At 47.6% G+C, this 12,087-nt stretch overlaps 1 protein-coding gene across 16 annotated transcripts in view; it reads right to left on the reverse strand.

Annotated features, from left to right (window-relative positions):
* The window catches only part of foxp1b (forkhead box P1b), a 165,723-nt gene that overhangs the window by 29,008 nt on the left and 124,628 nt on the right, over nt 1–12,087 (reverse strand). For all 16 annotated transcript variants that reach the window (XM_031567229.2, XM_031567228.2, XM_031567227.2 and 13 more), the window contains 2 exons: nt 9,054–9,204; nt 2,619–2,847 (listed from right to left, as the gene is read on the reverse strand). In XM_031567229.2, coding sequence (XP_031423089.1) covers nt 2,619–2,847; nt 9,054–9,204 — 380 coding nt within the window. The remainder of the gene's footprint in view (nt 1–2,618; nt 2,848–9,053; nt 9,205–12,087) is intronic.

Here is a 12,087-nt window from a genome sequence, read left to right on the forward strand (position 1 = left end):
TGGAGGCAGTTGAAAGAACACTTGATGCTGCATCTTCACAATTATGAATTAATGCTACCAACAGGACCAAAATAATATGACTATATATGATAAATACGCAATCTCTTCAGAGAGTATTCTTTTTAGCCTCGCTATGCTTTGAAATTTGCTTACAGTCAAGCAGAGTCTGTGTTTTTGTTTTTTTTTTAAATAAAAAAAAAACACCTGCTTGGTTCCTGACAGATCTCAGATACTTGCCGAATATTCAGCCTCAGAATGCCTTCTTCATGCGCGCGCGTGTTAAACTGCTGTTGACGTCTTCTTTAATCTCTGACAGGGAGTGCCAGAGAGAGAGAGAGACTGAAGGCAGCCAGTTTTTTTGCAGAGATCTTCCCGGATGTTTCAAGGGTGCCTAGGAAGGGAGGGGTTGTTGTTTTATCCCCCCCCCCCCGCCCTCCCCCCTCCCCGACCACCAGCACCACACTCTCACTACCACCAGCATGGCAGTGATGAGGCCTTGCTGGTTGTGCTCAGCCGCAGACGTGTGATGGAGTGAGGGTGTCAATAACCTCAGCTGCACCCCTCCTCCAGTCTGCACATGGTGAGACCACAGTGGAGAGACCACTGGATTATGGGCGTGTGCTATGCAAGAGAGAGACAGAGGGAGGGGGAGAGAGAGAGAGAGAGGGAGAGAGAAAGAGAGAGAGAGAGAGAGAGAGAGAGAGAGAGAGAGAGGGAGGGAAAAGTCAGGTGCTTCTAGTCTTGGTTCAGTTCTGCTCATCCATCCACACTGTCTGTCTTGCGTGGCTAAGTGCAGGCTTCCGTCACGCTGGGGGGTATTACTCGCTATCAACAGGAGCAGGCCCGGGCGTTAAGAGACGTGTTCCTCTGACATAAAGACACGCTCTGAGGAAAAGGGGGGGGGGGGGGGGCAGCTGGGCGTGCTATAATGCTCACTTATTAGACCTGACAATCGGATGAAATGTCAAACCTACTTTCAGCTAACATTTCCCGCCGACGTGCCGATTTCCACGCAGATAAGGCCTAGCACGCTATTTAGCATAACCGTCGCACGCTCGTTCTTCTATACGTGTGTGCTTCCCGCTGCTGAAGTGGCTCGCTCTCCGCGACACTCTACATAGCAGCCACGGCTGTAATGCAGTCACTCCGAGTTCATCCACCGCGATAGCCCTATGGGAGACGCAGATCAATTCAGTCACCAGCTCCATGTTTGGGACTTTCCAGGGCATTGAGAGGCCTTTGCCTGTGTGTGTGTGTGTGTGTGTGTGTGTGTGTGTGTGTGTGTGTGTGTGTGTGCACGTGTGTCTACCTTAAAGGACTGAAGGGCTTTCAGAAAGCTTTAAACATGTTTTCATTTGCACAGCTTTCCTAACGACATGTAGGGTTTGATCAGCCAGACGCAGGTCTGATGTAAACGGGGTGAGCTCATGGTGCCTGGAGGCTTTGCTCGCGTGGTTCAAAGGTCACGCCTCAGCTCCAGTAAAAACAAGTAAACGTGTTGCAGGCCAAATGAATTTTTTCCTCAAAGACACACGCATTTAGGGAGGGATTTTTGTTCCCCTCTCCCTCTGGTGCTGCTCTTCCAAATAAACATTTAGAACACAAAAGTGAGCAGTCAGGGTTAAAAATGGAGGGAGAGAAAAATAAAGAAGAGGCATTTCTTTCATACTATGCAATTTCTTAGGGAACTGTATCAACAAGGCGGGATTCATAACTAATGATATATAATTTACAAGGTTACTGCAAGTTTAAATAAACAGACCTATTTTCCTCCTCTCTTGTGTCTCTTGTGACCAGAAAAAGAAAGAAAGGAGAAAAAAAAAAAAAAAAGTTCAGATGGGCCTGGAAAAACTTCATTATCACAAGGGGCACGAAGGGTTAGAGTCTGTGTATTTTTGTGTTGTTGGGGGAGGAGGGGGAGGGGAAAATAATATTTGATTTTTATTTAACCAGCTCAAGCCAAAGTCACAGCTGCAGTTTCATAACCACAAAACTGAAATAATATCCTCCTCCCCACCCTGCATCCCCGCTAATTAATACTGCACTGATCCTATTCCCTCTACAGCAATCTGCTCGCCAAGCCATCCTCCTGCCTCCCACGTGTTTCCTTTGAATTCCCAGCTGAACGTGGCTACGCGGGGCGAGAGGGAAAAAGAAAAAAGCGCCTGCACCTTAATGAAAATAGTGAGGTACTTACAAACTGCGAATTAATATTCATTTGTGGGCAAAGTCCTATGGGTACGTGTCCATCAAGTGCAGTCCCTGGGAGGCCTGGCCGCCTCTTAAATTGGAGGGAAGTAGGGCCCCCGTTTTTTTTTCTTTTAGTCAAGGATGATGGGAAAACGTACCACCTAATGTGCTTTAGTCCAATTTTAAGGTTGGGCAGAGCGTTAGGGCGTGAGAAGGTGGAATTCTTTCCCAATCAGGCAGTTATGTTTCCTTGAAGGAAAACAAGACATTTCCTTCTTTATTTTTCCCCTTTCCTAGACAAACCTACATTCACGTTAGCGTGCGTGTAATAGCCCTAAGTGTGCTGCCATGAACTGGGCTAAAAGCTAGCGCTCGGTTAGCTTCCAGGTCTGTGGAAGAGGCCTGAGGCGTTGGTGTTTCAGACTCACCATTCTCTCTTCAGGCCCATGTACTGGCCGTTGGTGACCGCGTGATGGTTGAGCAGCGGGTTTTTGGTGGGCGCCGGCGACGACAGGTCCAGGCCGCGGTGGCCGTTGCTGCTGCCGCCTCCACCGGCGCCGCCGCTGCTGCCGTTGTTGTTGTTGTTGTTGTTCTCCTCCTTCACGTGGGCGTTCGTCACCTCCTTCCATAGCTGCTGCAGCTCGGCTGGAATCATGCCTGCAACAAACAAACTGGCTAATTAAATCAATTAACGGCTAATCCGACTCTCTTCGTCACGTAATTAAATCAAAGCATGTGTAAACAAAGGCGAGTATTAATGAGGGGGAATTAAAAAAAAGAAAGAAAGGAGTGCTTACACAACAGAGGTGATAGTGTGTGTGTGTGTGTGTGTGTGTGTGTGTGTGTGCTTGTGTGTGTGTGTGTGTGTGTGTGTGTGAGAAGGAGCGAACGGCTCCACTCCCCCCTGCTCACCCCCCTCCCTTTCTCCTCCCACTCTTCTCTCGCTCTGTGATGTGCCCTGTGTGTTTGTGTACACAAATCCCTGGCATTCACACACATTTCATGCCCTGAGTAAATAATTAACATCCAGACAAGGCATGAAATCTGAATAATCACCATTTTTTTTCCCTCTCACAAGATTGAAAGAGGAAGGCAGTGTGTGTGCTCACACAGAGGGAGGGAGAGAGCGAGATAGAAAGAGAAAGACATGAAAGTTTACAATAGAACATCACAACAACAACAACACACACACACACACACACACACACACACACACACAAAAACAAGACCCTGGGGTAATACTCTGGAAAGCGCATTAATGTGCAAAATACTTAAAGCTTCGCACCGCCTCCAATTGACACAGAAGACTTAAACCTCATTTAACAAGTCAAGCACACAGGCGCTCACACATCCTTTGAAAGGGGGGAAAAATCCCTTGAAGACACAAGACATCTCTCCTGCTCAATCACACATGCGTGCATACACACACACACACACACACTCACACTCTCTCTCTCTCTTCCTCATGCACACACACACACACACACACACACACACACACACACACACACACATAACGCGTGATGTTCTCTGTGTCTGACTGACAGCGATGCACACACCCAGGGCGAGATTGGGGACAGAGAAAAGGAGTGGGGGGTGGGGGTGGGGGTGGCGGGGTGAGACGCTGTATTTGTACTCTGAGCGCTCCGTGTCTGAGAGAACACAGCCACTGTCTGCACAGCGATGTATACGTGTGCCAGAACAAACACACAATGTCTGGGAGAATGCAAAATGTGGCCTTCAGCTGACATGAAGGAGACAGTGCAGATCAGACAGGACGAGAGGAAAAAAAAAAAAAAAAAACAGTCAACTGCAATGGCAGGCATTGGCCAAAGTTTTTTTTCTTTTCTTTTTTTCTTATTTTGAAGTGCTTGACTATGAAATGTATTTGACCACCTTACATCTCTAATGGCATATTGAGAAATCCAATATGTACTCGTAAGGAATGGAAGCAAATTAGCAGTGGGTATTCATAAATGAATACTTGAATAGAGGCAGGTTTTTAAATATGTTAAAAGACCCCTTGGATATTGCTGGTGAATTAAGCCGAGAGAGAAAAAGAGAGAGAGAGAGGGACAGAGAGAGAGAGAGAGAGAGATGGGGAGAGAGAGAGAGAGATGGGAAGACCACTCGCTTAACATTACAATTAATTAAATCGATTTTTGAAAATGAGCAAATGGCAAATGAAAGATGATTTGCACATGCTTATCTAGGGGTGGATTTATATTCTTTAGACTGCCCGCAGCCCCCACCAGTACACCCATCTACCCCCCCCCCCCCCCCCACTTCTCTTTTTAATCGTTCTCCATAGATACGAGAAGTGGTCCTTTTCAAGGGAGCACCACGAGTGCGTTTCCTAATGCACTATGCAAAATGCTTAGTCTTAATTTATTCCTGTTGTGGTCCAAATAACGGGACGAGGTGAAGATCTCAATACGATCAGCAAAAAAATATTTTTAATTTGATAAGCTCCTAAAGATTTTAATTACGCTTGTAATGGAGAACAGTGGCCTAATGAGGCGCGAGGCCCCGGGAGAGTGCGGGGCGGGGTGGTGCGGAGTGGAGCGTTGAGCCGGAGTCGGAGCGCACTGAAACGAGGCTGATAGGATTGCTGTAAATTCACGCCGGATCGTTTGCATATCAAAGAGCGCAGGAAATTATTGCAGGACAAATCAATAACCTTTCCACGTTCCAAGGAGCATCCTTTTTTTTTTTTTCAGCCCGACACCAATATCTCTTCTTTCTCCGTCTCTGTCTCTTTGTCTTCCTGGCAGTGTCGATGTGCATACCTTCTTGAAACTATGTATTGACATGCAGTTAAGACATTTTGTTGGCCACTAGCGCAAACACAAAATGTCAAAGGGCTTTCAAAAAACCTCTACTGCGAAAGCATTCTAATGCAGTGGGAATTTGCTTTCTTGGCCTTTTTTTTCCCCTCTCTTTTTTTAGCTGGTCGTTCAGATGGTTAAATCCTTAGAGGGAAAGTTTGGGGGCTGATGTTGGATGGGGAAGGTCATTGTAGTTGTAGTGAGTGTCCTGGGTTGCAGCTGCGGGAACAATCATTTTCCCCCACTTGGTGCCCGGTGACAGTGTGCGATGTATTTTTAGCCGATGTGCTTGACAGGGCAGCCCACTCTCCCTCAATTACCCAACAGTCCTGCTGACCCCGACACCACTGTTTACTGAGACGAGACCACGCCGGATAGACTCGTCTGATGAGAAGGGGTAACGGAGTGGGACGAAGCTGTCTTGCGCTCCCTGATCCCTCTTTTTTTTCCCCCACTCCTCAATCCCTGTTTCTCTCTCTCTCTCTCTCCCTCCCTCTCTCTTTTTCTTTCTCTCTCTCTCTCTCTCTCTGTCCTCTACGTGACTCACTCCCTCTGTCATCACAAGGGAATCAGGGGAAAAACCACACACCTTTCAAAATCTATCACTTATGACAGTCAAATGTATTAATATCTTCGATATAATGCATTCTTGGCCTCGTCGGATCACCACAGAGCGCTCACTCAAAAAGGGCTCTCATTTTATTAGGGGCTGCGCAGAAGGGGTGAAAGCCGTGCGCTTCTCTGAGCGTTTCCAGGTCATTCTTTTTAAAAAACGCCGGATTGGTTTATCTCTCCTTTCTCCATTTGTCAGCGGCGGCCCGCTCCACTCATTACAGGTGGGGGACACAGATGAGCACTGTAAAAAATGTATGTTGTTGGGACACTTGATTGATCACCGGCAGGCACAACTCAATTTTTACCGCGGCAGGTAGTCGGGGGCCGAGCTCTTCAACCTTTTCCCGTCCTTGTACCTCCGTACCCAGGTGACCATGTTCAAGCAAGCAGAAAGTTGATTTAAGGTTCATAATGACATCAGTTGCGAGCCATCATCCGTGGAATAAAAAATGGCCCAGTGCCCTGGTCTCTTTAAACTGGGCTGTTACCGCTCACGCTGCCCCCAGATGCCACGAGGGAAGGGGGGGGGGGGGGGGGGGGGGGGGGGGGGGCGGTGACACCACTATTAGTTTATTGTTCCATCAGGGCCCAGACCTCGGGTGCACCTCTGTTTATGTTGCTGTAATCACTGGCTGGCTGATATGCACCCCTCAGGCCTAAAATATGTTCCTTCCTAATGCTGCAGGAACTATTACCAGTTGCCGTGCGGCCGGCCGAATCAATCACTGCCACCGGGAGGGTATTAGGCGTCCCTGACGCGCCGCGCCGCAGCCCAGCGAACACTTCACGCGCTGCCACATTCTTCGCTTTCATATTACCGGCAAATTTGTCTTGTCACTGTCCCGTTGCCCTCTCTTGGACAACTTAACTGATGTTCTTCGGTGGCGGCAGCAGCAGTGGCGGTTGTGGTGGTGAGCAGAGAGGGGGTCATGGGGGAGGCCAGTGGGCCACAAACACACACACACGTCAGCCGATGGCAGCGCTGTGAGGAGGAGGAGGAGGAGGAGGAGGTAGAGGCGCACACCTGGCAGCCACACCTGGGAGTGCTCAGTGGCTGCCATGCAACCACAAGAATACACAGACACACACACAGGAACCCACACAACTGCAGGGCAAGAGGTGTGTGCTGCAGGATCAGAACAGTTGTTTTTTGTGTGAGGAGGATGGTGGAGACTGTCCTCAAACTCCACACTTTAATAATGGAGAACAGACCTCGGCCTGTTCTCAGACGGAGAGAAATTACTCTTCTGGCCCCAGTTTCTTCTGCCTGCACATTAACTGCAGTCATCTCTAGCACGTCATATAAATGACAATTAAAAGCCAATGGGAGAGTGTTTATTTCTTAACCCATTAAGCCAACTCAGTATTAATAATTTATCAGATTTTTCTTCTTACCCCCCCCTCCCCGTCCCCCTCAATCCCATCCTATCGTACCTCCTCCTCCAAAAAAAAAAAGAGAGACTCAAGCTATATTTTGAAATTCTCTCTCAGGATTCTGATTGGCCTGCAGAGCAAACAAACAGTCCGATCTGTGATCTCTGGAGGACAAATAATCACTCGTCTCCCATCACTCCCTGCAGTAATCCTCTATCTGCTACTGCAGCCAAAGACATAATCGTCAAGGTCTCGACGCGGCCACACGTCGCATAATTCATCTCTCGGCGCTTTCTCTCTCTTCTTTTTTTTTTTCCTCCGCTCTTTCTTTTTCTCGCAGCGCTAACTAGTTGCTGAATATTGTCGATTAGATCTGGGGCTGTGTAGGTCTCGCGCACTGGTGCATGAAAGGATTCAGTGGCGTAGAAAACAGAAAGGTCATCAATAACTTCAAACAGCCAAGCAGAAAATGTGGCGAATCGGAGAAAGAAATAAAGAGAAAGAGAGAGAGAGAGAGAGAGACTCCTGTCCGTCGGTAAGTGTTTTAACAGCTGTCTCACACTGAGTTAACTGCCGATGGCTTTCCAAGGACACATCCTACACTCGTGGGGACTGCCTAACCAGCTCTGACCAGAAAACAAGAGCGCCCAGCGCCAGCGAGACAGAAAGGATTACTCCCCTCAACAAAACTATTGCTCAATCTGAGTGGAGGGCAACAATGCTACACCGCTTGCTGTACACAAGCATGAGGGACCACATGCTGTGATTTATCTGTTTGTTTTTTTCAAATAATTCAACATCCCTATGAAAGCCCATGTCACAGATCCCAGATAGATTACTAAAGTGTGTAAACACTTATTTGTTTGTGTGTGTGTGTATGTTTGTACCTATGTGGGTTTATGTTCACCAGTGTTTGTGATTATGTATGCATTTCCCCTGTGTGTGTGTGTGTGTGTGTGTGTGTGTGTGTGTGCGTCTGACAAACATCTGCATTGTGCAGTTTTCTGGAATTAGACACAAATGGCACACAAACGCCTCCACGCCTGTGCCTTTGGCTACGGCCTGATCTCAAGTGTGTGTGTGTGTGTGTGTGTGTGTGTGTGTGTGTGTGTGTGTGTGTGGGGGGGGGGTTATACCATGCTCTCTCCAAACAATAACAGCACTGTACGGGCCCTGTTTATGATTGCCTATTACCTAACAGCCCACTCAGGCCTCCCTTTTCTCTTCCCCTTCTTATCTGCTAATTCTCCACTGTTTGTCTTAGCCGGGGAATGAATGCCGTGTGTCATGCATCCAAAAGAAAAAAAGTAAAACACACTATGAAAGAGTCTTTGTCAAAAGGGTGCTGCTCCTTGAGAAAATATTACAAAACAAACAAAGTAAATAAACTTCCTGGGAAAAAAAAAGAAAACAGCCCCCACGCACACACACACACACACACACACACACACACACACACACTGACTCACCGTCCTTCTGTGAAATCTGACACAACGCAGAGTTCACAGAAGCTAGCTAGCAGTTGAGCAACAATGGGACTTTTCTTACCTCGCCCTTTCCCCCACCCATCCCTGTGGACAAGCCACTGACAGAGGGACTACACCCCGCATGCTGAACTATCAGGAAGGGGCACGGGCAGAGATCATTTGTCCATCTTCCATATTCCATGGAAATCAGAGAGGAAGGAAGTTGTGTTGTCAAATAGGCGCCGAGATAGGCTGACGTGTGCAAGGGGAAAAGGCTGATAAGGAAGACACGGCTGTGGTTTTACATGTGTGTGTGTGTGTGTGTGTGTGTGGACATATGGACGTGGACATGTCTACACACAGAGTTAATACAGTAGATATTAATGTGTCTATGAGTCGACATGAGGGCACTGTCAATTTGGATCAATGAGTGCGTGCTCGCTAAATGGCCAAAAATATCATCCAGTTATCTGTGATAACTAGATGTGTGTACAGTATGCGAGTGCGAGGGTGTGTGTGTGTGTGTGTGTGTGTGTGTGTGTGTGTGTGTGTGTGTGTGTGTGTGTCCGTACACACTGACCCTGAGTGAGCGAGTGCAGGGAGAGGGGGCTCTGGCCGGGCTGGATGGTGAGGAGACCCTGTCTCTGCAGGTTGAGCAGGTGCTGCTGCTGGAGCTGCTGGACCTGCATGAGCTGCTGCTGAAAGGCCAGCTGCTGGGCCTGGGACACCTGCTGCTGACCACCAGGGAGAGAGAGAGGGAGGGGGGGGGGGGGAGAGAGAAGATAAGGTAGAGCTGTTAGAGGACAGGCCCAAACAGACAACCTTGTGCACACACACACACACACACACACACACACACACACACACACACACACAAATCTCTGCATACAAAGCTGGTGCTGAGTAACAGTACAAACACAGATAGACAGACAGATACACAGACACACACACAGACTCAGAGAGAGAAGTGTTCAGATGACATATATAGACACGTACACTATTTCAGCACACACATGGGCTGCTGAGGTGTACAGATGAGATAAGATTACACGTGCTTCTATTACTGCCCAATGTAGTGAGGACCCCCCCCCCCCACCACACACACACACACACACACACACACACACAGCACACACACACACACACACACACACACAAACACACAGGAGCGTTCTCTTCTTGTGTGGCTCCATCCCCCTAACGGAGTTAAGACAGGTACAATCCTTTTTCCGCTTAATTAACGACAAGCCACACGGCAAATGACAAACAATGAAACAACATAGTTAATCATTCATAATAAGAGCCACAGGATTTTAATTACGCCCATTCATAATTCAGCAAACAATGTGTGACTGAATCAAAGAGCTTAATATCCACCACCAGCGTGAGTGCGCGCGTGCCAACGCCAGTGACTCTCGGAGGTAAAACACTGGTGCAGCAGGGCTGAGCCTTTAAAGGCGGCGCAATCAGCTTCCATCCTTAGTCACTCATCGCCACCGCTTCAAAAGGAAGGCAAATAAGAGGAACCAAGGAGGACATTATGAGGAGGGGGGAGAAAGTTCTGGAAGGCCCTAAAATGTGATGCTCAATTAAGAGGAGAGAAAAGAGGAGTGTGGTTGTAGTGCTGGTGTGTGTGTGTGTGTGTGTGTGTGTGTGTGTGTGTTAGAGAGAACAAGTGAGAAAGGGAGTACACACTGTGGAGTCAGAACAATAAATAGAGGGAAATTATCTAATATCCCCAATCTTGCCGGAATCAAAACAAATGGAAGATGTCCTCTATAGACGTGAGGCAGACCAGTTAACCCTATGAACAATCCTCTAATCCAAAGTGACTACGTCCACACAATGCATATAATCTATACTAAGTCTGACTATGCTTGACTTTCTATGTTAACCGCTCAGGTACCGAGAAACCAGGGAAAGTTGAACGTTCTAAAGAATATCTGGGTCCATTGAATATTATCCCATACATAATTGATGAACGCAGATTAGAATGTTCAAACCCCCCCCCTGCCGAGGGGCTCATTTCAAAGCACAGTTCGGTTACAGTGGCAGATAGAAATGTTGTTAGAGCTGTTCACATTTAGATTTCAAATGATGTTTAGAGGGTCTTCCCAATCTTAGAAGTAACACTTTGAAATGTCATTAAGAGGGGGCATTTTAACACTGTGCAGAACTGATCCAACTAATAACAATAATACATCTTTTTTTTTTTGTTTAAACCAGCACAGCAATAGCTTCTTAATTAAATAAGTGTACAAATGAATATGATAACCTATTCCAAACTTGGTGGTAATGTAGTTTTGGACAAAGGAAAGAGTGGCAATGACAGGCGTACAGGATGTGAGACCGCATGAGCAAGCAGGACTGACTCCAGTGGGAGGGTGGATGGGTGGGTGGGGGCATTAAAAGCAGCCCAGGCTGCCAAGCTGTGCGCCGCACCCTGTTACCAAACACAGGATACACCACTTTTGTTTACCCCTCACAATTGAGCGCACACAAAAAAGGTCTCGGCACAACACGGCCGGCAGGTCACCCGGCGAGGGCTGGGAGTGAGACCTGAGATATCCTGATAACTCAACCCGGCCACACAGGGCCACAAACACACATCAACACACGCACACGTACACACACACACACACACACAGGGCCACAAACACACATCAACACACGCACACACACGTACACACGTACACGTAGGTACACAGAAACAAACATTCATGCACACACAGTTTCTCTTTTCACACATCCACCCACACACTTACTCATGGTTACTCTGGAACAAGTTCCCTCTTACTCCTTTCCTATCTATCACACACACACAAACACACACACACACACACGCACGCACGCACGCACGCACGCACGCACGCACGCACGCACGCACGCACGCACGCACGCACACACACACACGCACACGCACACGCACACGCACACGCACACGCACACACAAACACACACACACAAACTTTCACACTGACTAAATCCCCAGTGACCATTGCCACATTTATTTGCATGAGTTCCCAAATCTGTTTTGCCTTTAGGTCCATATTAATTCATTAAATACAGCCAATATTTTTCGAATTTTCGAAATGCCGAACTTCTAAATCTTAAACCATTCCATTGTCTTAAGAGACTCAGAAGGAGAAGGCGAAGGAGAAGGCGAAGGAGAAGAATGGATGTAGTGACTTGACAGAGGAGAACGCCGAATGATGGCAGAGCTTAGTGTGGCAGAGGCCAAGCCTGACTCTGAGCACTCTGTTTAAGTGTCACTTCACAGCAGGAAAAGCTCCCCCTCTTACTGCATTATATGAAGTCTGTACACTTCCTCTCATAGCAGGGAACCTCATACACTCTTTCTGTGTTGTGTGTGTGTGTGCGTGTGTGTGTGTTAGTGTGTGAATGGGGTGGCTGATGAGGAGCAAAATCTTTGATCATCCGCATGTGTCCTCCGTGGTAAACACAACCTTGCCTTTTATACACAAAAAAAAAAAATAGCCAAAAAAATAAAAAATTCCAGCAAGTTCAAACTTTCACCCTGTCTCTGATTTCCAACCTTTTCTTCTTCTCTCTCTGGTCTCATCAGCTGACAGGAGCTCCAGTGCTCTCTCTCT

The sequence above is a fragment of the Clupea harengus genome, chromosome 5, assembly GCF_900700415.2.
Source record: "Clupea harengus chromosome 5, Ch_v2.0.2, whole genome shotgun sequence".
NCBI lineage: Eukaryota > Metazoa > Chordata > Actinopteri > Clupeiformes > Clupeidae > Clupea > Clupea harengus.